The sequence below is a fragment of the Zingiber officinale genome, chromosome 1B, assembly GCF_018446385.1.
Source record: "Zingiber officinale cultivar Zhangliang chromosome 1B, Zo_v1.1, whole genome shotgun sequence".
Classification (NCBI taxonomy): Eukaryota; Viridiplantae; Streptophyta; class Magnoliopsida; order Zingiberales; family Zingiberaceae; genus Zingiber; species Zingiber officinale.
The window spans coordinates 155,375,256-155,399,884 of record NC_055986.1 but is presented as its reverse complement, the minus strand read 5'-3'; the positions used below and the strand labels follow the sequence as shown (position 1 = coordinate 155,399,884).

The 24,629-nt window shown below is 43.0% G+C and overlaps 1 protein-coding gene across 1 annotated transcript; it reads right to left on the bottom strand.

Annotated features, from left to right (window-relative positions):
• Nucleotides 1–11,936: 11,936 nt before the first annotated feature.
• On the bottom strand, nt 11,937–13,682 carry LOC122043555 (cytokinin dehydrogenase 6-like). The gene is made up of 3 exons (XM_042604180.1): nt 12,741–13,682; nt 12,358–12,638; nt 11,937–12,270 (listed from the first exon to the last, which is right to left on the bottom strand). The coding sequence occupies exons 1-3, from the start codon at nt 13,650–13,652 to the stop codon at nt 11,937–11,939; spliced, it is 1,527 nt and encodes a 508-aa protein (XP_042460114.1). The 5' UTR covers nt 13,653–13,682.
• Between the last annotated feature and the right edge of the window lie 10,947 nt (nt 13,683–24,629).

The following is a 24,629-nucleotide window of genomic DNA, read 5'->3' as shown; positions in this document are numbered from 1 at the left end:
GGAAAAGAAATTTAGAGAAAGGGAAAATAAAATACTTATATTTATATTTTATATGTATTTAATATTTATTTTTTTTATAAATTTATATGAAATATTATTTTAAATTTGTTTTATATTTCATCTTAAATTCCTTTTATATTATATTTTTTAAATGGAATACATCTATATTTTTTGTAACAAATATATGATTCGTATAAATTTAAAATAAATATTTTCATCTCAAGTTGTCATTAAATTTTAAAGGAATTTTTTATAAAAATTATATAATTTAAAATTCTATTTATAATCTATATTTATTTTTATTTATTAAAAGTTATTTATACTTTTGTCAAAATTTTATTTTAATTTATATCTTAATTTTTAAAAAATATTATATTTATAAACTGATCCGGCGGTAAGAACAGGGGACCCCCGTTCTGGAAAGTCAACGCCACGTGGAAGTCAAAGGTCCAGGTGGTCCATCGGAAAAGGATGGACTGACCGGACGCTCAAGAGAAGGTCGGACCGATCGGCCGACCGGAGAAGAGTGGCTGACCGACCGGATGGCCAATCGGTGTTTAACTGACGGCCAAAGGGCGCCCCGATGGGAGTCGGGATTCCGGCGCTCGATTGAGCAGGAATGAAGGGCCGAGCGGAAGTCACGCTCGGCCGAAGGCACAAGGTAACATACTGCTAACAGTCTCCGCAAAGTACATTACCGAGAATCTCCCAAGTAGACCATTATATATGTCCGGACGGACGTAAGGTGGGGGGTTGGCCGGCCGGACGCCCGGCAGGGAGTAAGGGGAAAAGGACAAGGGACAGCTTTTTTTTACAGTGGGCATGTTCTGCATTCAGGCCATACTCAAAATCCTACGACAGAAGGATCCGTTGTCCCATCAGAGACGTGCTCAAACTGTAGCAGTATGGGATCAGGTAAGCTCCTCTGACAAGCCCACACTACGGTATGGGAAAGGACACGTGTACACCTCGGTATGTGTGCACTCACTTCTCCACAGCCCTATATAAAGGCCCTCACCCTTCACCGGAGGTACGCGTTCTACAATTTTCGGAGCCACTTCGTTGTTCGCTTACCTGACTTGAGCGTCGGAGGGTCGTCGCTGGGAACCCCTTCCCGGCCCGACTTCTTTGCAGGATCGCCGGAAGTTCACACCAGCAGTCGAAGACCCACGTCAGCAACCGGAGAGCGCCACGTGCCCAGTGTCCGTTGATTCAGCTTTCGGACAGGATCAATTTGGCGTCGTCTGTGGGAACGCTCCTACATCCGAACGGAAGCAATGGACGAGGCTGGACGACAGCACACGGTGACGCTTTCCACGGAGGAACTTGACGCTCTAATCGAGTTGAGGGCCGCTAAGCTTGTGGAACAAAAATAGAAGGCACCAGCCGAACGGCCTGAGCAGCAAGCCACATCAGCATCAGGTGGCCGAGCGGAAGCACCACAGGCCATGGTTCCATTCCATCGAGCTTTCTTCCGCACTCCTCTTAAAGCCGCAGCAGCTAATCGCGATAGAGGCTCTTCGTCAGATAAAGTACCAATGCGGGATAATAGAAAAGGCAAAGCCCCCCAAGCGGACGCCTCGCCCGAGCGGGTCAATCGTCAGTTCTCAGAGGCCATCTTGAAGGACCCTCTACCAAAGCACTATGTGCCCCCGGCGATCGGTGAATACAATGGGACCACCGATCCGAATGATCATTTGGGTAAGTTCAACAATACCGCTACCCTTCATCAATACACAGACGGGGTTAAGTGTCGAGTTTTTCTTACCACCCTCTCGGGATCAGCTCAATGGTGGTTTCGGAGGTTGCCGGACAGATCCATCACAAGCTTCAAAGACTTCCGTACGACCTTCCTCCACCACTTTGCCAGCAGTCGGCGTTATCAAAAGACGAGTGTCAGCTTGTTCACCATCAAGCAAGAGCCAAGAGAGCCGCTCAGAGCTTATATCCAGCGGTTCAACCAGGTGGCCATGAACATTCCAACAGCCACCTCGGAAACAATTATGAACGCCTTCACACAAGGCCTCGTGGACGGGGACTTCTTCCGCTCGCTCATTCGGAAGTCGCCCCGAGACTACGACCATATGTTACACCAGGCCAACGAATACATCAACGTGGAGGAAGCCCAAGCGGCCCGAAGAAAAGAAACTCCGACCGAGCGGGTTCCACCTCCCGAGCGGAAGCCGCACACCGCTCATCAGCCTCCAAGAGGACCGAGGGCCGAAGCAATCCGCTCCCCCCATGCTATGACCCATTCCAAGAAGTAGCAGCCGAGCGGCCCAAGCCAAAAAAGAAGTGGACCCCCATGTTCTGCTCATTCCACCGGACGGACACTCACAACACCAGAGACTGTCGGAGTCTTCCCTTGATCGCTCATCCCGTTCCCCGGGGTGGTGGCTGTCAATCGCCATCAGCCGATGGGCGACAGAGGCCTCGTGAAGCCGATCGGACGATAACTGACAGGCGACAACAACAGACTCCCGAGCGACATCACTCTCCGAGACGGGAGAATCTCCGGATGTCTATGGAACGGCCCCGATCGTCCGCTCGGGAAGAAGAAAATAGAAGTAATACTTCCCGAGGCGAGATCAACATTATTGCTGGCGGGCAGACCGGAGGCGACTCTAACCGAGCAAGGAAGGCAAGCGTCCGGCAGCTCCAGATCCATGTGGTCGGCTGTAGTCAGGAAAGGGCGAGCGGACCCGAGATAAGCTTCGGGCCCAGAGACTTGGAAGGAGTCGAAGTGCCGTACGACGACGCTCTCCTTATCAAAGCGGTAATAGCCAATTACACTGTCCACCGCGTTTTTATTGACACAGGGAGCTCGGTCAATATCATATTCAAAAAAGCCTTCGACCAACTACAAATTGATCGAGCCGAGCTGCTGCCCATGACGACCCCCCTCTACGGGTTTACGGGTAACGAAGTTCAGCCGGTCGGACAGATCCGACTGGCTATCTCGCTGGGAGAAGAGCCGCTCAGGAGGACGCGGACAGCAAACTTCGTGGTGGTCGACTCTCCCTCGTCATACAACGTCATTTTGGGACGATCGGCGCTCAGCGAATTCCGAGCGGCTGTCTCCACCTTCCACTAGAAGATCAAGTTCCCCGTCGAGGACAAAGTGGGAGAAGTACGGGGAGATCAACTAGCAGCTCGGCGATGCTACGTCGAGATGGTCCGAGCAGAAGCCAATTCCGCTCGGAAGACGCCCCGGATCGAGGTAAACGCTATCACTGAAAAGCCACCCTCTTTGATTTATGAAGAAAAAGAGGAAGTGCAGATTCACCCGACCCGATCGGAGGTCACGACCTTCATTGCGTCCGATCTGGAGGCCAACCAGAAAGAGGAAGTGATCAAATGCCTCCAGAGAAACTGTGATGTCTTCGTCTGGTCGACGCATGAGCTGCCCGGGATTTCGCCGAGCATATCGCAGCACAAGCTACATGTCCGACCGGACGCTCGGCCGGTGAAGCAGAGAAAAAGGGATTTCAGCGCCGAGCAGAAAGCCATCATCCGGGCGGAAGTTGAGAAGCTTCTGAAGGTCGGCCATATACGCGAGGTACAGTTCCCGAGCTGGCTGGCGAACGTAATATTAGTATCCAAGTCGGGCAACAAGTGGAGAGTGTGCATAGATTTTCGGGATCTCAACAAAGCTTGCCCGAAAGACTTTTATCCTCTGCCGCGGATCGATCAACTGGTGGACTCCACCGCGAGCTGCGAGCTGATATGTATGCTCGACGCTTATCAAGGCTATCATCAAGTGCCGCTCGCCCCAGAAGATCAAGAAAAAGTCAGCTTTGTTACAGCCGGCGGCACCTACTGTTATAATGTAATGCCGTTCGGACTGAAGAACGCGGGAGCCACTTATCAGCGCTTTATGAACAAAGTATTCAAAGAGAAGATCGGGCGAAATCTGGAAGTATACGTGGACGACATTCTCGTCAAGTCCGTCCGAGCGGCTGATCTCTTCGAAGATATGGAGGAGACTTTCCGAACACTGCGGAAATACGGAGTTAAGCTGAAACCTCAGAAGTGCCTGTTCGGAGCAAAAGGCGGGCGTTTCTTGGGTTATATAGTGACCGAGCGAGGTATCGAAGCAAATCCTAGCAAGGTGAAAGCTCTACAAGAGATGCTGCCTCCCAGAAATCTGAGGGAAGTGCAGCGCTTGACCAGTCGGATAATTGCTCTGTCCAGGTTCATCTCTAAAACCGCCGACCGGAGCCTACCTTTCTTCAAAATCTTGCGCAAAGCTGCTAAGTTTCACTGGGACGGAGAATGCGATCGGGCTTTCGAAGATCTGAAGACATATTTGAACTCTCTCCCGGTACTAGCCAAGCCAGCTGCAGGCGAGCCGCTCTGTATCTACTTGTCTTCAACCGAGCAAGCAGTCGACTCGGCACTAGTGAGAGCGAGTGGAGAAGAGCCTGTATATTTTCTGAGCCATATTTTAAAAGATGCTGAATCTCGCTACACCGGGCTCGAGAAGCTGGCTTTCGCTTTGGTCCTCGCCGCTCGGCGCCTCCGCCCCTATTTCTTGGCTCATACCATCATCGTCCGGACGAATAGTCCATTGGGAAGAGTGTTGTTGAATCCAGAAGCGTCCGGACGGCTCATCAAATGGACGACAGAGTTGAGTGAATTCGACATTCAATACCAACCCCGTTCGGCGATAAAAGCGCAGTCCTTGACAGATTTTGTCACCGAAGTACAAAGGCCAGAGCCCGAAGCCATGTGGAAGATATTTGTGGACGGATCGTCCACTCGGCTCGGGAGCGGTATTGGTGTATTATTGCTGTCTCCCCAAGAAGAGAAGATGCATCTATCCGTCCGGCTTGATTATAGAGCTACGAATAATGAGGCAGAGTATGAAGCCCTTATAGCCGACTTACAGGCCGCCCGACATGTAGGGGTCGGACGGGTGATGCTGCATTCAGACTCTCAGTTGGCTGCTCAGCAGCTCATAGGTACCTTTGAGATTAACAACGCTCGGCTCAAACTCTATGCCGAAGCCTTTGAAAAACTCAAGGCCGACTTCAGAGAGGTTATTATCCAAAAGATACCCCGAACAGAGAACCAGGCGGCTGATGAGTTAGCCAAACTTGCAAGCTCAATAACGTCGGTCGCCATCCAGCAGCCAATTGAACAAGTATCTTTGGTGGCGCACGTCCACCGGATGGAGGGCCTCACGTTTCCGAGCGACTGGAGGACACCCATCATGGAGTTTCTGCACTCAGGCGCCACACCATCCGATCGGGATGAAGCCCAGCTGTTAAGAAGGAAAGTCGGTCGGTTCACACTCATTGGAGATCAATTATACAAGAAGGCATTCTCTCGCTCGCTGTTGAAATGCGTGAGCTCGGAAGACTCGGCGTACATCCTCCAAGAAGTACATCAAGGATCATGCGGAGGGCATCCGGGCGGACGATCGCTGGCTAAGAAGATCCTGCTGGCCGGATACTTCTGGTCAACCTTACAAGCAGACGCCGCTCAGACCGTGTCGACGTGCCTTTCTTGCCAAAGGTATCATAACTTCTCACACCGACCGGCGGAAGAAATGAGAGCAACTATTGTGTCCTGTCCGTTCGACCAATGGGGAATGGACATTGTGGGTCCATTTCCCATGGCAACTGGGCAGCGGAAATTTCTATTGGTAGCGGTCGATTATTTTTCCAAGTGGGTGGAGGCCGAGCCGCTAGCCAAGATCACCGAGCAGATGGTCAAGAAGTTTATTTGGCAGCACATCATCTGTCGGTTCGACATCCCTCGCCGACTGGTTTCCGACAACGGACGACAATTCACTGGAAAGTTGCTCGGAGATTGGTGTAAAAGTTATGGCATTGAGCAACACTTCACGTCCGTAGCATACCCCCAAAGCAATGGTCAAGCTGAAGTAGCCAATCGGGAAATTCTTCGCATTCTGCGCGCTCGGCTCGACCATTTGGGAGGAAGTTGGGTGGATGAAGTGTCGGGCGTCCTATGGGCCATCCGAACGACTCCAAAGGAAGGAACGGGCGTCACGCCTTTCCATCTGGTATACGGCGGCGAAGCGGTGATTCCTGTCGAAGTCGGTGTCGAGTCTGTCCGGATCCAGAATTACGATGAGGGCAACGCCGAGCGGAGAAACATGGAGCTGGATTTGGTTGATGAGGAGCGAGCCAAGGCGTCCGTCCGGCTAATGGCGTACCGTCAACGAATGAAGCAAAACTACAACCGACGTGTAATCCCCAGATCATTTCAGGTCGGCGACCTTGTCTGGAAGAAAGTAAAGCCGATCGGCGACGTTGGCAAGCTGGAAGCTCCTTGGGCGGGCCCCTTCAAAATCATTGAAAAGCTCCGTTCGGGTGCTTATTATTTGGAGGATGCAGACGGGCGGTAGCTAGATCGACCATGGAGCGCCAATCATCTCCAGCCGTATCGAGCGGGATGAGAGGTGCGCTAATGTAATTTCTCATGTACTTTGGTCGCCTATGTATTTGTAATGCAGGAAGCAAAAAACGATTAAGGATGGCGCATGGTTTCGCCTAACGGCAGGGTTAAAGTTGGCCTTAAAGCCCGTCGAGCTCCGACGTTAAAAATCGAGAGACGAGCTGGCGTCTATAAACCCTCCGAGCGGAAGACCATCGAGCTCCGACGTTAAAAATCAAGAGACGAGCCAGCGTCTATAAACCCTCCGAGCGGAAGACCGTCGAGCTCCGACGTTAAAAATCGAGAGACGAGCCGGCGTCTGTAAACCCTCCGAGCGGAAGACCGTCGAGCTCCGACGTTAAAAATCGAGAGACGAGCCGGCGTCTATAAACCCTCCGAGTGGAAGACCGTCGAGCTCCGACGTTAAAAATCAAGAGACGAGCCAGCGTCTATAAATCCTCCGAGCGGAAGATCGTCAGGCGCTGACGGTAAAATTCGACGTTAAAAGGCGAGCAACCGGAGTCTATAAATCCTCCGGACGGATAACTTTCTGCAAGGTCCTGCTCGGGTCTGCTGATAAGGCAAGAATAAAGAAAGCGTGGGGCCGAGCGGCTCCTTTATAAAATGCACTTAGCGCGAGAAAATTAGGACCGGCGCAAAAAGTTAAGGATGGGATGCTGGTCGAACAAACAAATAACAAAAGAGAAAATTCATTTACGTCGAACGGCGGACAGACAAAATTTATAATAATAGTCGCCCCGAACGGCAAGCTTACAAAAGACAGCAAACACTTAAAGAAAGTTCATAAACCCTTCATTCACTATCATCAAAATTAAAGAGAGAATCAGGGATGGAGCCCATCATGACCACCAGATCTTCGGGGGGGGGATCGACAGCTCGGTTGGTATGTGGCCCTTGGTCTTTAGATATTCGACTGCCACTTTGATCGCCTCTTCGAAAGTTAAGGACAGCTTGTCGCTGAACTTTTCGCCAAATTCATCCGAGCGGACGAATGCTTTGCGCGCTTCCGCCGACCGACCGGGCTCCCCAGCTTGATATTCTTTAAGAGTGGCTCCGGAAGCGTCAAGGGCCGCCTGTAGATCGTTCAAAGCCCCTTCCGCTTTAACCTGGTCGGCCGAGCGGCCCTCCCGTTCAGTCTTCAGCAAGGCGTCCAAGTCCTTTACCCGCTGTTCTAGCCCCCGGTTCTCCACCTTCATCATATCCATGTCGTCGATGGCTTTGCGCTTCCGGGTGGTCGCGGTCTTTATCTCCTTGTCCCGCTGCTTGACCAAAGCCTCGAGTCGAGCCACTTCGCTCGACAAGCCGGAGGACTTACCCCATTCGGCTTCCAGCAACTTTTTTGCCTTCTCCAGGGCGGCCGTTGACTGTCTGCTATCTCCCGCGGCTTTGAGCTTTTTCAGCTCATCCTCTAGTTCGGCTAGGCGATTGCTGATTGCAATATGCTCCACCCAATTCTGCAAACGGATAGGAGCAAGTTAGAAACTAAATCCAAATAACTAACATGGGAAAGAACATACCCCAGTCGCCTGTTGTAAATTGTTGTCGCCTAGCTGACCGGGAGTCATCATTGCAATTCCGAGCCGAGCATCCTCCCAGGCTTTGGCAAGAGGACCCGTAAGGATGATCTGCTGCTCGAGGACCACTGGTCGATCAGCAGCCGCCAAGTATTCCTCCGACGGAAGGCGCAGGACAGTTTTTATCAACCTTGGGCCGCTCGGATCACCCTGGGGCACAGTGGCCTTACCGGACGGCTCAACGGTGGAGGAAGAAGGATGATCGCCCAATCGCCTGAGACGCCGCTGGTTCGGGGAGGACTGGAGGGCGGCACCTCGGAGGTATCCCTTGGAGAGCCGCGCGGCGTTGGGGTACTCTCTATGGAGACCGTCCCGGATAGCACTGGAGCTGCATCGCCCCGCTCGGACTGCGGTTCATCAGATGGAGTTGGTTGAGTGGCTGGCTCTGGCCGTCTGCGTTTCCGAGTTGCCAGGGGTGCTTCGTCAGCCGAGCGGCCCTCCACCTCGACTTGAGTAGGCTCTATATCGCCCGCAGCCTCGCCGAGAGAGGCAGAAGCGTCTAAGGCTTCGGGGACACTCTGAGTCCCCTCACCCTCTCCGCTGGCCGGACCAGCTGAGGCCAAGCTCCGCTCGGCGACCTCCCTATTCTTGGCCGCCTCGATCTCAGCGGCTCGCAATTTCAGCCGCTCGGTAGCCTTGGCACGCCGCATGACTTCGGCTGCAGAAGCAAAGAATAAATCAGTTAGAACAAAAGAAAGGGGACAATAAGAGAACTTACTCAGGCTGCAAGACAAGTCGGCTGGAAGGGGGGACAAGCCGAATATATACATTACTCCTGGAAGGAGCAGCTTGTCGATATGGTAGCGCTGGCCGATCAGCCGGTCGGCTGCATGAAGGTAGGTCGGATCGCCCCTAAACTTGCCGAGCTCCGGCTGTGCTGGCATCGCTGTCTGCCATTTGATACGGAAGGCTGGTGGTTCGGGGAAACGCATGTAGAAAAAATGCTCTTTCCAGTGTTTATTGGAGCTTGGCATGTTATCAAAAAGGACGAAACCTATCATAGATTGGAAAACAAAAGTACCCCACTCGACTTGCTTAGGGTAGTAGAAGTAGTGGAACACTTTGGGGTCTAATGGGATGTTGTTTAGTTTAAAGAGAATTACCACCCCGCTCAGCAGCCTAATGGAGTTCGGAACTAGTTGGCCGAGCGGGATGCGAAAATAGTTGCACACTTGTAAGAAAAACTTATGTGGAGGAAAGCGTAGTCTGGCTAAAAATTGATCTCGAAAAAAGAGGACAATGTCGGGCGGCGGTTCATGAGGCCGGTCGGCGGGGGGTGGCTAATACTATGTGGTGGTCGGCAGGGATTTCATAGGTCCGAGCGAGGCGCAACGCGTCCTCCTCGTCAAACCGGCTCTCCATGGTCGTGTACCAAAGACCAGGAGCGTCGGCGGTCGGCTGGGAAGTGCTAGTCATGGTTGAAACACAGTAAAGAATTCGAGACAAAGAGAAGGGTTCGAACAAGAAAGAAAAGGTGGCAGACTGAAGGGGACAGCTAACAGAAAAAAGAAGAGGGAGGGAGCGAGGAAAAGGAAGGCTTACGAACAAAAGGGATGATCGAAAGGGGCCTCGGGGTCATCGGGGAGCTGAGACACGAGGTCGCCGGAGCAGAAAGAACAACGGGAAGTTGAAGGTCGACGAAGCAAGAATGCGGCCGAGAGAAGAGATCGCGAGATTTATAGCGTTAGCCTCGAACGGCCTCAGCCGTCCGATTCAGGTCGTGAAGAACGAGGCGATCATCCAACCGCTCATTTCAAACGGCGGCTGTCCCATCGGAGGTAACGCCACCGCCATACGCTGACAAAAGCGAGATCGCCACGTGTCAGCAGGACACGGGTCACATTTAATGAACGCCCCTTACTGCGCGCAGTGCACGTGCTTGGCAGTAAGGGAGAGGATTCAGCATGGATTCCAAGGGAATACAAGGCACGGGCAAGACACCGCCGAACGGATGAGCATCCCCAAGCCTGGCCGAGCGGACTAGTGTAGCGGCCGTTACTCAGTCAGATCGGCAGTCCAGTCAGTCGGACTTCGCCTCCTTCGACTAGACTTGAAGGGGAGGCAAGTGATCTGGCGGTAAGAACAGGGGACCCCCGTTCTGGGAAGTCAACGCCACGTGGAAGTCAAAGGTCCAGGTGGTCCATCGGAAAAGGATGGACTGACCGGACGCTCAAGAGAAGGTCGGACCGATCGGACGACCGGACGCTTGAGAGAAGGTCGGACCGATCGGCCGACCGGAGAAGAGTGGCTGACCGACCGGATGGCCAATCGGTGTTTAATTGACGGCCAAAGGGCGCCCCGATGGGAGTCGGGATTCCGACGCTCGATTGAGCAGGAATGAAGGGCCGAGCGGAAGTCACGCTCGGCCGAAGGCACAAGGTAACATACTGCTAACAGTCTCCGCAAAGTACATTACCGAGAATCTCCCAAGTAGACCATTATATATGTCCGGTCGGACGTAAGGTGGGGGGTTGGCCGGCCGGACGCCCGGCAGGGAGTAAGGGGAAAAGGACAAGGGACAGCTTTTTCTGACAGTGGGCATGTTCTGCGTTCAGGCCATACTCAAAATCCTACGACAGAAGGATCCGTTGTCCCATCAGAGACGTGCTCAAACTGTAGCAGTATGGGGTCAGGTAAGCTCCTCTGACAAGCCCACACTATGGTATGGGAAAGGACACGTGTACACCTCGGTATGTGTGCACTCACTTCTCCACAGCCCTATATAAAGGCCCTCACCCTTCACCGGAGGTACGCGTTCTACAATTTTCGGAGCCACTTCGTTGTTCGCTTACCTGACTTGAGCGTCGGAGGGTCGTCGCCGGGAACCCCTTCCCGGCCCGACTTCTTTGCAGGATTGCCGGAAGTTTGCACCAGCAGTCGAAGACCCACGTCAGCAACTGGAGAGCGTCACGTGCCCAGCGTCCGTTAATTTAGCTTTCGGACAGGATCATAAATAGAATGCTAAATTATGTAATAAATCCTTCTCTAAATTACATAAATATGAAATGGATTTTATTTCTATCAAAAAAAAATATCTCTAATTTATATAAATTTAAAACGGATTTTTTCTGTCTTAACTTTCCATTAAATTTTAAACAAATATTTTAATAGAAATTTTACCGTTTCAATTTTTGTTTGTAATCTGTATTTTTTTTGTTTATAAAAATTTATTTGTAATTCCGTCTCAAATTCATTTCAATTCCCGTCTCAATTTATTTTCCAAACATTATATTTTATTAAATTGAAACAGATTAGTAATTCTGTAGTAAGTCTGTCTCTGATTGACTTAAATCTGAAACAAATTTTAATTCTGTCTTAAAAATCTGTTTCTGAAGTCCTATTTTTTTGTATGTTACAATATCTCACTATATATTCAACCAATTGATATGTAGTAGATTAGAACCTCCTACTTTATTTTTTTTATTTAAAAGTTGCTTAATGAGCTTAACGAACGTGTTCATAAACTAACGAGCCGAATATTACGAAGCTTGAGCTTGGTTTGTTTATCTTAACGAGCCTCATTAAACGAGCTCAAACGAGCTTTTATTGATCGAGCTTCGAATAGCTTACGAACAGCTTGGTTCATTTACACCCTTAATTAGAATCTCCTACTTTAGGCTATTATTATACTTATTCATTCGACACTGAATTGAAATAAATATAATAATCAACTTCGTCTTTTATTAATAATAAAATATGATACAAATTAGGAGTCTTTTATAATCATCTCATAATTAATATTAGGGCTAATACTGATACAACGATTTTTAAACATTATAAAATTATTATTATTAATATTAAAAGATAATAATTTAAAAACCGTTATCATGAAGGGAGGTCTTCAATAATAGTATCAGTTATAATGATTTTAGAAAGGCAAAGATAACGGATAAAATCCGTTGGGTTTTAGTTTTATTGTTGCAGTGAAGGTCTTGTCTACGCATGCCTGCTTACGTGCGTAGCTTGATGTTCAATTACTTTGAATATCTGTTGCCCCGGCGACAACACTGCCTTTGGGTCATATCTCTGCTTCAACTGGACAAACTTTTTCCACTTAGTTAGTCCGAAGTGTCTCTCCCAATCGGCTTGCGTAGTATAATGAGGCCAATACTTCTTGAATTTGATCCCTTGTCGATCGCAGAACTCTAATATTTCATTGTTACGGGCATCAAAGCTCTTCCACTCCTCCTCGGTACTGGCAGTCCAAAGAGACTCCACAGTGTAAAAGACCTCCTCATCAGGAGCTACACCAGTCATGATATCGTTCCACCTGTGTGTGTACATATATGCATGCTAGAATTAGCTAAGTACTTTGTGTGCAACTTTACTTTAAATGGGGTATATAGATTATATATACCTGTTCTTGTTCATGGGGTAGAATAATATAACGCCCTTGGGGATAGTATTTTGAAGGATCCCTTTCAAGACCCCATCGTGGATGTCTCGGATTCTCGACATGGGCACCAAGATATGGATCCATGGATGGAAACATGTAGTACAAGAGTCGTCGCCAGTCATGGAGCTTTGTCTATGTGTCATCTCGATGTGGACTCTATTCAGGAAGTCCAGATGGTTCACATCTTTGCTGATGGCAAAGCCAGGGTTGAAGCTTAGCTGCTTCAGCAAGCCTTTAACTTTCTGCGATCAGTAATACGTACAATTAATCCGTCAGGTACTGCTAATTAATTATGGTTTCTTACTGTTTAGCGAGAACTAGCTAGCTATATGATTAATTATAACCTGATCTGCCTCAGAGGCCGAGTCGAAGAACACGGCCCCTTCCAAGAAGTACATTCTGTCAAACTCGGCAGCGAGCCGATTGATTCTCTCGGTGTCTTCGTTCGAGTAGAAGGTCGGGTCGTCGACTTTCTGGTGATTCAGGAGGGCCTGCCCCTCGATGTAGTCGAAACCGTCGGGGTGTGACAACGAGATCAGGAACTCTTGGTCCCTTGTGAAGCTATGGAAGTCGGTGTAGAATAGCCTCAGCCACCGAACCCTCGCCGGCGCTGAGCGGAGACCGATCCGGGCTCGGGTGATGACGCCCAACTGGCCGAGGCCGCCGAGGACTCCGTAGAATAAGTCCGAGTTCAACTCCGGGGAGCAAGTTATCATCTCTCCTTTTCCGGTTATGACGTCCAACTCGAGGACGCTACAAACATGCGGGCCGTGCCGGAAAACCATGCCGCCAATACCGCCATTCGAAAGCGTGCCTCCGACCGTCAAGTATAAGTAGTCCACACATGATCGCAGCGACAGCCCGTGCCGCAATGTCTCCTCCAGCACGCTGATCCACAGCTGCTCGCCCCCGACGTCGACGTACATCCCATCCACCGACACACTGATCCTCCGCCCTCCGACGCGGAGCGCCGCCATGTTGATGACCACGCCGCCGGGCGCGAAGGCCTGCCCACGGGTGGAGCCTCCGTTGCCCCAGGCAGCTACGGGGAACGGCGAGTCAGAGTCGTACGCAAAGCGGAGGAGCGCCGCGATGTCCTCTGCCGACGAGGGGCAGAAAATAGCCGTCGGAGGCGCAGCGCGGTTGATGCCGCCGTAGTCGGTGACGAATGGGGCCATGGAGTCACCGTCGAAATTGAGCTTGCTTGCGATCCCACGTGGGATGTTGTCGATCCACTGTGAGATTGGGATCACCATGTCCACTGTTTGCTACGACCGTGACGGTTAGTTTCAGGTTTTGACAGGTAATGGCCGGAGGGAGTCGGATTTATCATTTCTGGCTGTTGCTGATCAGAATATTTTATATTAAAGAATATCTTAGCTGTATTTCACTCAGTTTTCTAAATTTTTTAAAAGGTGTATTCTATCCAAATATTTACTTCATTCTCAAAATATGTGTTCTACCCCATCCATTTCGCTGTTAATATTTACCTAACTGTACTGTAGTTGAACAGATTGAAAAAAATTATATATATAATAATAATAATATATTGCCATTAACGCTCAACGTTGTAAATGCTCTTACATTTTTAAACAGATTTTTTTTTATTTTATTAGGCCATTTTTGTTAGGTGTAATGGAATTAAATTTATAATGTAATAAATTTATAATATAATATGATATAATTAATATTCTATTATTAGTAACAGAGTTATACCATATCATTTGATTAAAGGGTTATTATATTTTATTTTATATATATATATAGCTATGTAATTTATATTATTATAAAATGATAAAAATAACTTATAATCTCTGTCGGTTACGGTCAACGGTGATGACAAAGGCCATCAGAGTAGTGACGATCGACGGTGGTGGGTGGCGGGCGGTGGCGACAGTCGTCAGTGATCGTTAGCGCTATCGGCGAGTGACGACAACCGTCGACGATGACAGCCATCGGTGCTACCGGTGAGCGGAGAAACTTCTATAAATATATTAGGCTAACAACGTTAAAAAGTATAATTTTCTCAATCTTTTAACTAAGATCAAGTATAGTATATGCTCTTATCAATTTAATATCTAATATAAAAGTTAAGTTAATTTTTTATGGGTGTGACATATCCTTACCAAGTCTAATTTATAGATTTGGAGAACTAATTTATATGTATTTATATATTATATTACATATGCAACTTACAAACTCAATAGTTAGTATAAATAAATTAAGGAGATAAAATAAGAAAGTTTTTGATTTAATTTTATTTTTTTTCTCCTTTTATTTTATTAAATTTGCTTCACCCTGGTTGTTTGCTTACACTACAAGGAAACCTCATACAACTACAAATTTTATCGCTAACTTAGTGATCAAATATTATTTCAGCCGCTAATTAGTGACAAAATTATTTAATCATGTCGCTAAATTAGTGACCGAATATTATTTTGATTGCTAATTAGCGATAGAATTTTAATTTCATTATTAATTAGTGATTGAAATAATATTTGGTCACTGATTTAGTGATAGAATTATAAATCCGTCTCCCATTGCTATATTAGCAACGTAAATAAACTCCCATTGCTAAATTAGCGATGAAAATTTAATTTCATCACTAATGTAGCAAAGGAAATTAATTATGTCGTTATTGTAGCAACAAATTGTAAGCACCCTAGGGTAATTTTGATATGATCAACCGAGTGAAGTTAGATTCTGTAGATTTGATACCTTGTGTCTAAGTGTGCATGAACTTAGGAACACAAAAAGTTAAGCGAAAGATGTAGTGAGCGAGAAGGATGGCACGGGAAGCGAGTTAACGGGTTTGGTGCATCCAAAAGACGAAGAACTGGGAAGAGTACACCGATAGAGCGAGAATGATGAACGCAGAGCATCTGAGGGATGAGAAGCTGGGGAGGAAGTTTGCTCAAGGAGAAGGTCAGAGTTGGATTCAGGTGAACTCAACTCTAGACGACCGAACCATCACCGAGGCGAACGGAGGTTAAAGAATGGTCAACCTGAAAGTTGACCATTCTAGGCGCCTGAATTCCAAGCGATGGATCCCTTATAGGCACCTGGATTGGGTGCCCATGTTAGCAAGATATGTTGATAAAGCGGATGAGGACGACAACCACATCAACGGACTCCAAGCGCCCAGATTGCTTCTAGGCACATAGATCGGAAAAGTCATCCAGAGATGTTGAGCTAACCATTGCTAGAGTGGATCGAAATTGTCGAATTTAGACCCTTGGATAGCTGCCACGTTAACAAATCGTCAAATCGAAGACGAAGGCTATAAAAAGAGGGTTGATGCTCGAAGTTCAATACAACACTCCTGTTTAACTCTTTCTTTTATGTTTTCAAATTCGTACTATGCTCAACTGTTATAAGAGACTTCTTCATCTCTAGATTGTGTTTGAAGAATGAGATCTTGATAGTGTGTTTCTTAGTCTTGAACTAGCGACTTCCTACTTGTAAACTAAGTAAACACTTGGCCTCTTTCTTTTACATGTTATTTTCATTTTGTTATTGAGTGTATGTCTTTACTAGTTCTTCAGCAAGAGAAAAATTATTTTAAATTTGCAGATCGCTATTCGCCCCCCTCCCCTTCTAGCTCTATAAACCACTTCCACTGCACCAACAATTGATATCAGAACTCAACCACTTTAAAAGGACTAACCATGAGCTAAAGTAATAAGAAGATGGTCAGATCTAGCATCGACCCACCTAAGTTCGATGGGGAGTTCACACTTTGGAAGGGTCGTATAGAGGTATTTTTCAAATTAGATTTTGATATATTGCTAATAATTAAATATGATTTTGAAGCACCTAGGGATGAGAACGGAGAAGAGAAGGAAGAGTATCAATGGAATAAAAAGCAGCAGATTGACTTTATGGACAATGAAAAAATACAGTTCCATCTGCTGAGTGTACTACTACCCTAAAAAGTCAATCGGATCAGTGTCCACAACTCTATCAAAGAACTCTAGGAGAAATTTCTAGAACTTCATGAAGGAACATCAGAGACAAAGCTAGTAAGATGGAACATCCTCTGAAATCAACTGACAAACCTTTGGATGAAAAAGGGAGAGAAGGTGGCTCAACTGTACACAAAGATCAAAGAGCTGATCACTGGACTGAACAACCTTAGAAAAACAGTTTCAAATCCAGATTTTTTGCATAGGTTATATATGTTTCTAGGCATTGTTTGACGCACATTTATTTACATTTCATGAGTACAATCTATATTTATTGCATCATATTTCTTTATAATGTCTTACTTCCATTCCTTTTATTCGGGAATCTGCTCTTGACTTGTTTTGATTGACTGGATGCAATTTAGAGTATAATAGAGTGGAAAGGCACATTGAAGCAACTTTGAAAGATCAACAAAAGGGGTCGTGCCAAGAGGCATGGTCGTGTACCTTCTCCCAAGCAAAAACAAGAGCAAGCCATGCCCTTAGGGCATGGCTATGCCCCCCACCAGAGATGAAGTAGGCTCCAGTTGTGCCTACTACTAGAAGTCAGTTAGGGGGTGACCTTGTGAAACCACACGGTCGTGGCCCCTTCTAGAGCTCAACCAAAGGTTGGTCATGCCCTAAGCACGACCATGCCTCCCCATCCAGGGGAGGCACATGCCCTAGCGGTGCCAAGGAGGCACGACCATGACACGGGTCAGGCAGGGGTCATGCTCCCTCCTATAAAAGGGGGTTTCTTCCCTTTTTCACACATCTTATGTTCCAATATAGGATTGAGGCTCCGCTCCTTTCCTTGGGGAACGGTTCTTCCCTCTTGGGAGAACCCTAAAACCTCCATCTTTGCTGATTTGCCCGATTTGTCCACCTCCGGAGCAAGAATTGCAAGCAAGAAGACCGGTGACACATAGATAAACATTCTCCTCTCTTTATCGTGTGTATTGAGTTGTAAATTTAAAATAATTTTTTTGAAAATAATTTTGAAAACCTATAAATCTATTTTCTTAAAAATATTTTTCAACTTTGATTGATTATTGGTTGGGTGTATTAACTATATAAATTATTGTTGTTTCTCACTTAAATCTTTAGATCTTTAAGTTAATCATGACCCTTAGACACATATAGGAATGCCTTTCTTGTGATTAAGAAGGATATCTAAAAAGAGTGTCTAGTTAAGGGGGAAAGATTATATTGAAAGACATATTTTTCAAAATGAAATATTTTTGAAAATCACTTTTATCTTCAAAAAGAGTTTTGAAAAATTTTGATTTCAAATATTCTTTTAAGCATTATCTTTTCAAAATCATATTCTTCAAACTCTTTTTTTTTAAATATTTTTAAAAAAATCATACTTTGAAACTTCCTTTAAAACTTTTTCATACTTTGAAAAACTCTTTGCAAATCTTTTTTAAATTTATTTTTATGAAAACTCTTATTCCTTGTCAAATATTTTTGAAAATATTCTGAAAAAAAATTAAAGCATTCATTCTTCTAGACCTTGGTGTTGTAAAAATATTTTAAGCCCATATATATATATTTGAAAGATTTTACTTATTAAATTCCTTGAAAATACTTTTGAAATTAGCTGAATGAAATTACAAACTCCTTCAAAAGAATTTTTGACACTAAGAACTGATATCTTTGATGGATGTTCAGTTTGAAAAACCCAATAACTGATTAAATTTCTTTACACAACTCACTGTACAGCTTCCTCAAGCCCTCAAGAATTTTTCACACTTTGTATCTTTTCAGAAATTTGTAACAGAATTTGTAAGGCCTAATTATGCAAGATAACCATTTGTTCCTTTCTTAACAGCAAGCATTCTCCCTGTTTGAACTCAAATTCTGAAGTAAAAACTGATCAATTCTGAGGCCATCTCTAGTGGAACTCCTGTATGCATTTTAACAACTCAACAAAAGGGTTCAGAAAATCAGTTCAAGGACTCAATTTCAAAAGTTAGCTTCAAGGTAGTTGCTAGTCTTGAACAATTTTGATAATAACTATAATGCAAAATAGAATTGCAGTATCAGAAAATTGGCAATCTTCATTTAAGGAATTTGCTTGAATCATGAAGAATTAAGTATGGCACAGGGTATCATTCAGCTCTGTAAGAATTAAGCTGATGAAGTCAGCATCATCAGTTGGCATTGCTGCTATAAATAGCATAATGCTAACTAAACAAGTATCCAAGTATCAGAAATACTTTCTTGCTTTTCAATCCAGCAACAACTCGTTCACCACAAGTGTGTGAATGTTCCAAATTCAGGCTTTACAAGAAAATCTATAAATCACAACTCATCAACTCTTCAGATTTTAGATTCCAGAGCACTTCACATCAAGAGTATCAATTTCTGAATTGAATCAATGTCAGTTTAGAAATCAGAATCTATGAGAAGGAATTTCGTTCAACAATGCAATTTGTAACCACCAAGAATTCAACTTAATAACTTCTGATTTCTAGCACTTAAATTTCAGAATCTGAATAACAATCTCTAGCAGACTTCATTTTCAGAATCATAACTCAGACCAACTCTTTTTTTTTACTGATTACTGCATTTGTTGTGGTAAGACAGTTTGAGAAATACTTTTAATTCATTCACATATGCTGCTGCATTTAATTCTTCAATGACCAGAGAATTTCAATGAAAACTTGGCACGCAACATGTTGAAACATCAGTAATGAAACCATTCCCTTCTTTTTTAAAACTACTGCATTTCTTTTTTAAAACTCCACAGAATAAATTTCAGAAATCAGTAAAGTCCAGATTATACATATCCCTTGATTAACAAAGTAAGAAATCTCAACCAAGTTGATTTTTCAAACATCAATAACATGAAACCTTTCAAAAATCAGCATCCTTCATCTTCGAATTCATTCCTACAGATTTTCCATTTTGCAGTTTCATGTCAACCTCTTTTCCTTACACTGCCTGACCACTCTTCATTCCCTTAGAATTGCAAAAGACATAGTTATATAATCCAATTAAATAGATGCAACATTAAACAATAACTAATTACAATCAACATCTAAAATTGAGCATACTGATTAGAATACTCAGCATAACAAGATACCACAGAACACTAAGGAGCTCCATTGGTCAACTTACAGTTTAAGACACCAGCTCCTTTCCTTCTCTTGAACATTTCAAACAATTTCTTCTTACTATTTCATTTCCAGAGGAAGCCAAATTCATCACTTTGATTTCTGTAACAGATTTCAGAGATCAGCTCTTATAGATTTAGTCTCAGAATTTAGATTCTCTTGAACTTAAAAACCTTCAAGCGACTTAATACTCCACAGTTAGTCCAAGTTGTTATCTTTAATGCAATTTTTCAGCATTACAGTTCTGGATAGAACCCAAGCTGCAGAATTGTTTCAGGTTCCATTTTCCAGTTGTGTGTTTCTGTTTGGTATCAATCCCCTATCTTCCAAGACTCTAGAATGGAGTAATCTCCGCAATTCATGAATGCATAGGTCAAATTCAGATATCAGTCCAAACAACTTTAGAAATGAAGCTGCAAATATAAATGTTTGGATCTATGATCTTCAGCAATCTCTTCATAGCATACATTTTAATTCTGCACATTCTGTACTATTCCAGCAACAAATTCTCTGTTTTTTTTTTCAGTAGTAGCATTTGTTAGATCCCTGGATTTAAGTTTCAGAAATAGTATTTCTGGCTTTGACAGGTTTTGAATCACATGCACTAGTCCAACTTTTCAATAAAGACATCTGAACTTTGCAGATTTAGCTCCAGAAAGCTTCAATTAAGGTTCCAATTGACACTCAAATGTTCAGTAGGTATTGCATACAGAATGTGGAATACAGATCTTCACACAATTCCTTCACTGCTGCACCATACAGCAACCCCTTCATAACAATTTCAGAAATGAAACTGATTTTCCCGAGCTGGTTGGAATTTCCTTCAAGAGTTTATAGGAAAGAACATTCTAAATGAATAAGACCAGTGATAATTGTCCAATTCCTTGGCGGTTCCTTTTACTTTCTTTTAGCTTTCCATTCCTGCAAAGTAGCAATTGGCAGCTCTCAGGCGTTTACAGAACTGCACAGGAGTCTGAATTTCCAGATTGGCACACTTAATTGCTAATTCTGATGCTACTGCTCCCTTATTTCAAGCTTTAACAAATTACTTCTATATGACTGTGCAATCATTTCATCAGATAATAGCTTGATTTCCATCATATTTCAGCTTCATAACATCAAAGAGAATGTTTAGTGCAATTCCAGAAATCCATATTTGCAGGATTTCATGGTCTGAACTCATTCTTCAAGCCCTCAATTCCTACTCTTCAAAATCAACAAATAATCTTGGCACTAAACAGTGCAGTGCACTTGAACAATTCCAGAAAATCAGTTGCTTCAGTTTCCATTAAATCCCTGTAATACCAAATGATCAATGAAAGAACAAAATCTGCACTTAAAATGCCCACTGATCAATTCCTGAAATTTCAGAACTTGTATTCTTGCACCTTAAAATCTGCACTTAAAATGCAGTTCTGTTCCAGATTTTTTTAAGGATTAATGATAAACAAATTCCCTAAAAGCTATAGCACAGCTCATGGATAGGCACACCATCAGAATAGTCAGATTTCAGTTCCTTCAACATATGTCTCCTAAGGTCTTGAATGTGTCAACATAGTATCAAGTCTTAAAATTCTAAGCAAGTAGAGCTTACTCTTGACATGATAAAACTCAAGTTATGGATACATTTAGCACAGAACATTTAGAGTCATTCATTCTTAACAACATTTTCAACATTTCTTTTTCCAGAACAGTAGAAATTCCAACCTTAAAACCTTTAGCATTTAACTCCATTGCATCTTTCCAAAATTCCATCATTAGCTTGAATTTGAATCCCAAACATTAACAAATGAATCCAAACATTCAAAATCATTATACCCCTCTCCCACACTTAATTCTTTGTTATCTTGCAAAATCTAACTCATCAAGTATTCAACCAAAATACTCAATAAAAGAATGACCAGCAAAGATTATCAAAAATTAAAATGCTAGATGAGAATGTATAAAGAAAATTGTGAGGAAAGGAATTGAAAAGTATGAAGGGGAACAAAATTGACAAAATCCTCAATTTCCATGCACACAAATGCTATTGTGACTTTGAAAAGAAACTAAGCAAGTTCTAAAGTTTCAATTGCTATGAGTGTATGTCACACAAAGATAAAATAGTGTTTAGGTTTAAAATGGTCCTCTCTAGGTATTTTTATTACAATCAAGCTCAATTGATCAAATAGGAATCCACTATCACACTAACCAATATCATGCAAGAAAAGCATCCAATCATGCCACATGACCTAAAATTGATGATCAAATTTAATAAACTTTTATCATCTTAAAAATATTACTTAGAAAATTCCCATGAAGAATTTATTCAAAATGAAAAGGCTATGTACTAACAAAATACAAAGTATGAAAGCAAATGTAGAAACAAAATGCAAAATGCAAAGTATGAAACTAAAGAAATGCATAAAAAGAATTTATTAACAAAGCATGAATTAAAATGCAAAAGAAAACTAAATTAGAACCAACTCCCCTTTCATTCCGGTGGTCAAAGAAGATTTAGCAAAAGAATCCACACCGGTAGAGGTGTAATTCTGGTTCTACTAAAATTCTTTTTATTCTTCATTTTTTCTTTCAAAGTTTTTTCTGGAGGATGGAGGTGGTTCAGTTCAAGCATCCACTCCGGAAGCTTGTATTCTCCTACAACATCAATAAAAGGAAACTCCTTCCACACGCATGTGGGATAAGAAAAAGATAGGAGAACATTAGTGTGGGTATAAAATATATCAATAAATGAATCACATCTAATAAAATCAATGAACGGTACCTCTATTAAATTTTCTGATGAATCACAAAAAATACTCACCTTGTCGTTTTGAACGGTACCTGGAGTGGTGATTGTTACCTCCTCTTCATCATGTAAATGCTCAAGCTCTGGTTCTGGTGAATGTTCATCCTCATGTAGTGATTCTTGGGTGCTTGGCTCCACAGCACAAGTCCCTACACTTACATCTTCAATTCTTGGTGTTCTTGAGGTAATGCTTCCAGTAAGCATTCCCCTACACTTAAATCATCTTCTACAATTAAATTTTCAATTCCTGCATCATTCACAACATCTAGAGCAACATCATTAGTAGAATCAAAATTATATTCAACTACATCATCACAACAATAAAAAGTACTTAAAGAATCTAGTGAAGAAGTTGATGCAGTGTCAGGCCTGACAAGAGCTCCACAATCCAACTCCTCACTTGCGGTTTGTGTTTGTAACTGCTGAATGGATGATCCAATTTGATCCAACTGATTCTGTATATTCTGTATCCTTGAGAATTGCTGCTCTTGATGGTCTCTCATTTGTTGCATAATATCTTTGAGTTTCCATGTTGACTCATCCATCTGAGGATTATTTTGTTGAAAAGATTGTGGCATAAAATTCGTTGAAACCTCTTGAAATCCATATGAACTCTGGTAAGATGGATATGGCTCAATAAATTGTCCTTGTGCATTTTCATACCTGAAACATGAATGATCCACCCAATTAGAATTAAAACCATTTTGAAATGATTCATACCTATTTTGTTGATCCATGTATGGGTACTATTGATACTCAGGCTGAAAATGTTGATTTTCCATTCCACCTCCAAAATTCTGAAAATATGGATCCATGCTAAAGAAATCTCCTGTTCTTCACTACAACATTAAAAATCAATGTTAGAAGATTCAAGAGCATAAAGTTTCAAACACATGATAACATGAACAGTTAAATCACTTAATAATTCAAGAACAAACCAATATGAAAATACAAAAAGAAATAAGCAATCAAATCAATCAAGATGCTAACAAAATAAATCAATCAATGTTCAATCTAAAATTAACACACACTACTAGTTATTTCTTCCCCGACAATGGCGCCAAAATTTGGTATCTGCCTTTTTCATGTCACGTGACATATCAAATTAATAAAGATTGGAACTAGACTAAAATAATACGTGTAGTAAGGAGTCCCAAGTCATATTTTAACCTATGATAATGTCATTCGGAACTAAGGGTAAAAGCCACTCTAGCATAATAGATTGACATTCAAACATCCATGTAAGATACAAAGCGTTATGTATTGTAACCTTGTGATTTTTAATTTTACATGCTAAATTGTCAGATATGATGTGGACTTCATTTTGTTTAGCATGTTTTTTTTGTAGCTAATGCTGCAAATTTTTGATTTTGTAAGTTAACTTATGAATTATTATTGATTAATATATATTGATTGTAACTCTATTATGTGACATTTTCTATTTGGATTACTATTTGTTATAGTTAGAAAGATTAAAAGAAATTCTCAACATTAAGAGAGAAAACATGAAATGGACAATCCGTATGGATGAAGTATTTATTGAGGCATTATTAAATCAGCACTACCAAGGATTTCGAGTGGATGAGACATTTACAACTAATGCATATAATAACATTATCATCAAATTGAAAGAAAATCTTCAAAGGAATTCACTAAAGACTATTTGAAGAATCGAATGAAGACACTCAAGGAACATTTCAATGAGTCTTATGATTTTTTTAGGAATGGAAAATTAAGTGATTTTTCTTGAAATCCATTTACAAAAACTTGATGGGTTGAACTTGAAGTTTGGGAACAACTTATAAAGGTAGGTGTTAATTAGAATTTTAATTGTTATTTTGTTTCATTTATTTTTCATCAGAAATTGATATGTCTTTTGTTAATTTTTATAGGAGAAACTGGAAGACAAACGTTGTGAGCAACTATAATAATTTGGAAGAACTCTTTGCTAAAGATAGAGCAACAGGAGAAGGTGCTGAAACAACAAAAGAAAAAGGCAAGCTTTGGATGAATAAAATAAATGGAGTGCAGGTTGAAAGTATTATCAATATTGATCGGCTGGTCTGTGAAAAAGAAATAAGTTTGGAAGACTTTTGCTATTCAAGTAAAGATTTGGATGCACCATATTGAAAATATAACGACAAAAAGAATCTAGGTTCAACAAATTCATAAAGGAAGAAAAAAAAAGTCTCAAATGATGAAGAACTCGAGGTTCTAAAGTTTGCACTTGACAATGTTGTTGAGGTAATTAGAGAGGAGATTTTCATTCTCCAAAATTCTAGAACTAGAGTTTATATAAAGAATGAGATCTACAATGAGTTGATTACTATTGGAGCTGAAGAAAATTAGATTGATGATTGCTACATTTTTCTCACTAAA

Excerpts from the sequence above, each read along its gene's own strand:
- LOC122043555 (XM_042604180.1), bottom strand. The coding sequence starts at position 13,652 with ATGGTGATCCCAATCTCACAGTGGATCGACAACATCCCACGTGGGATC. Across the intron at positions 12,639-12,740 it reads CGGCCTCTGAGGCAGATCAG|AAAGTTAAAGGCTTGCTGAA; the intron begins GTTATAATTAAT and ends TACTGATCGCAG. Across the intron at positions 12,271-12,357 it reads TACCCCATGAACAAGAACAG|GTGGAACGATATCATGACTG; the intron begins GTATATATAATC and ends GTACACACACAG.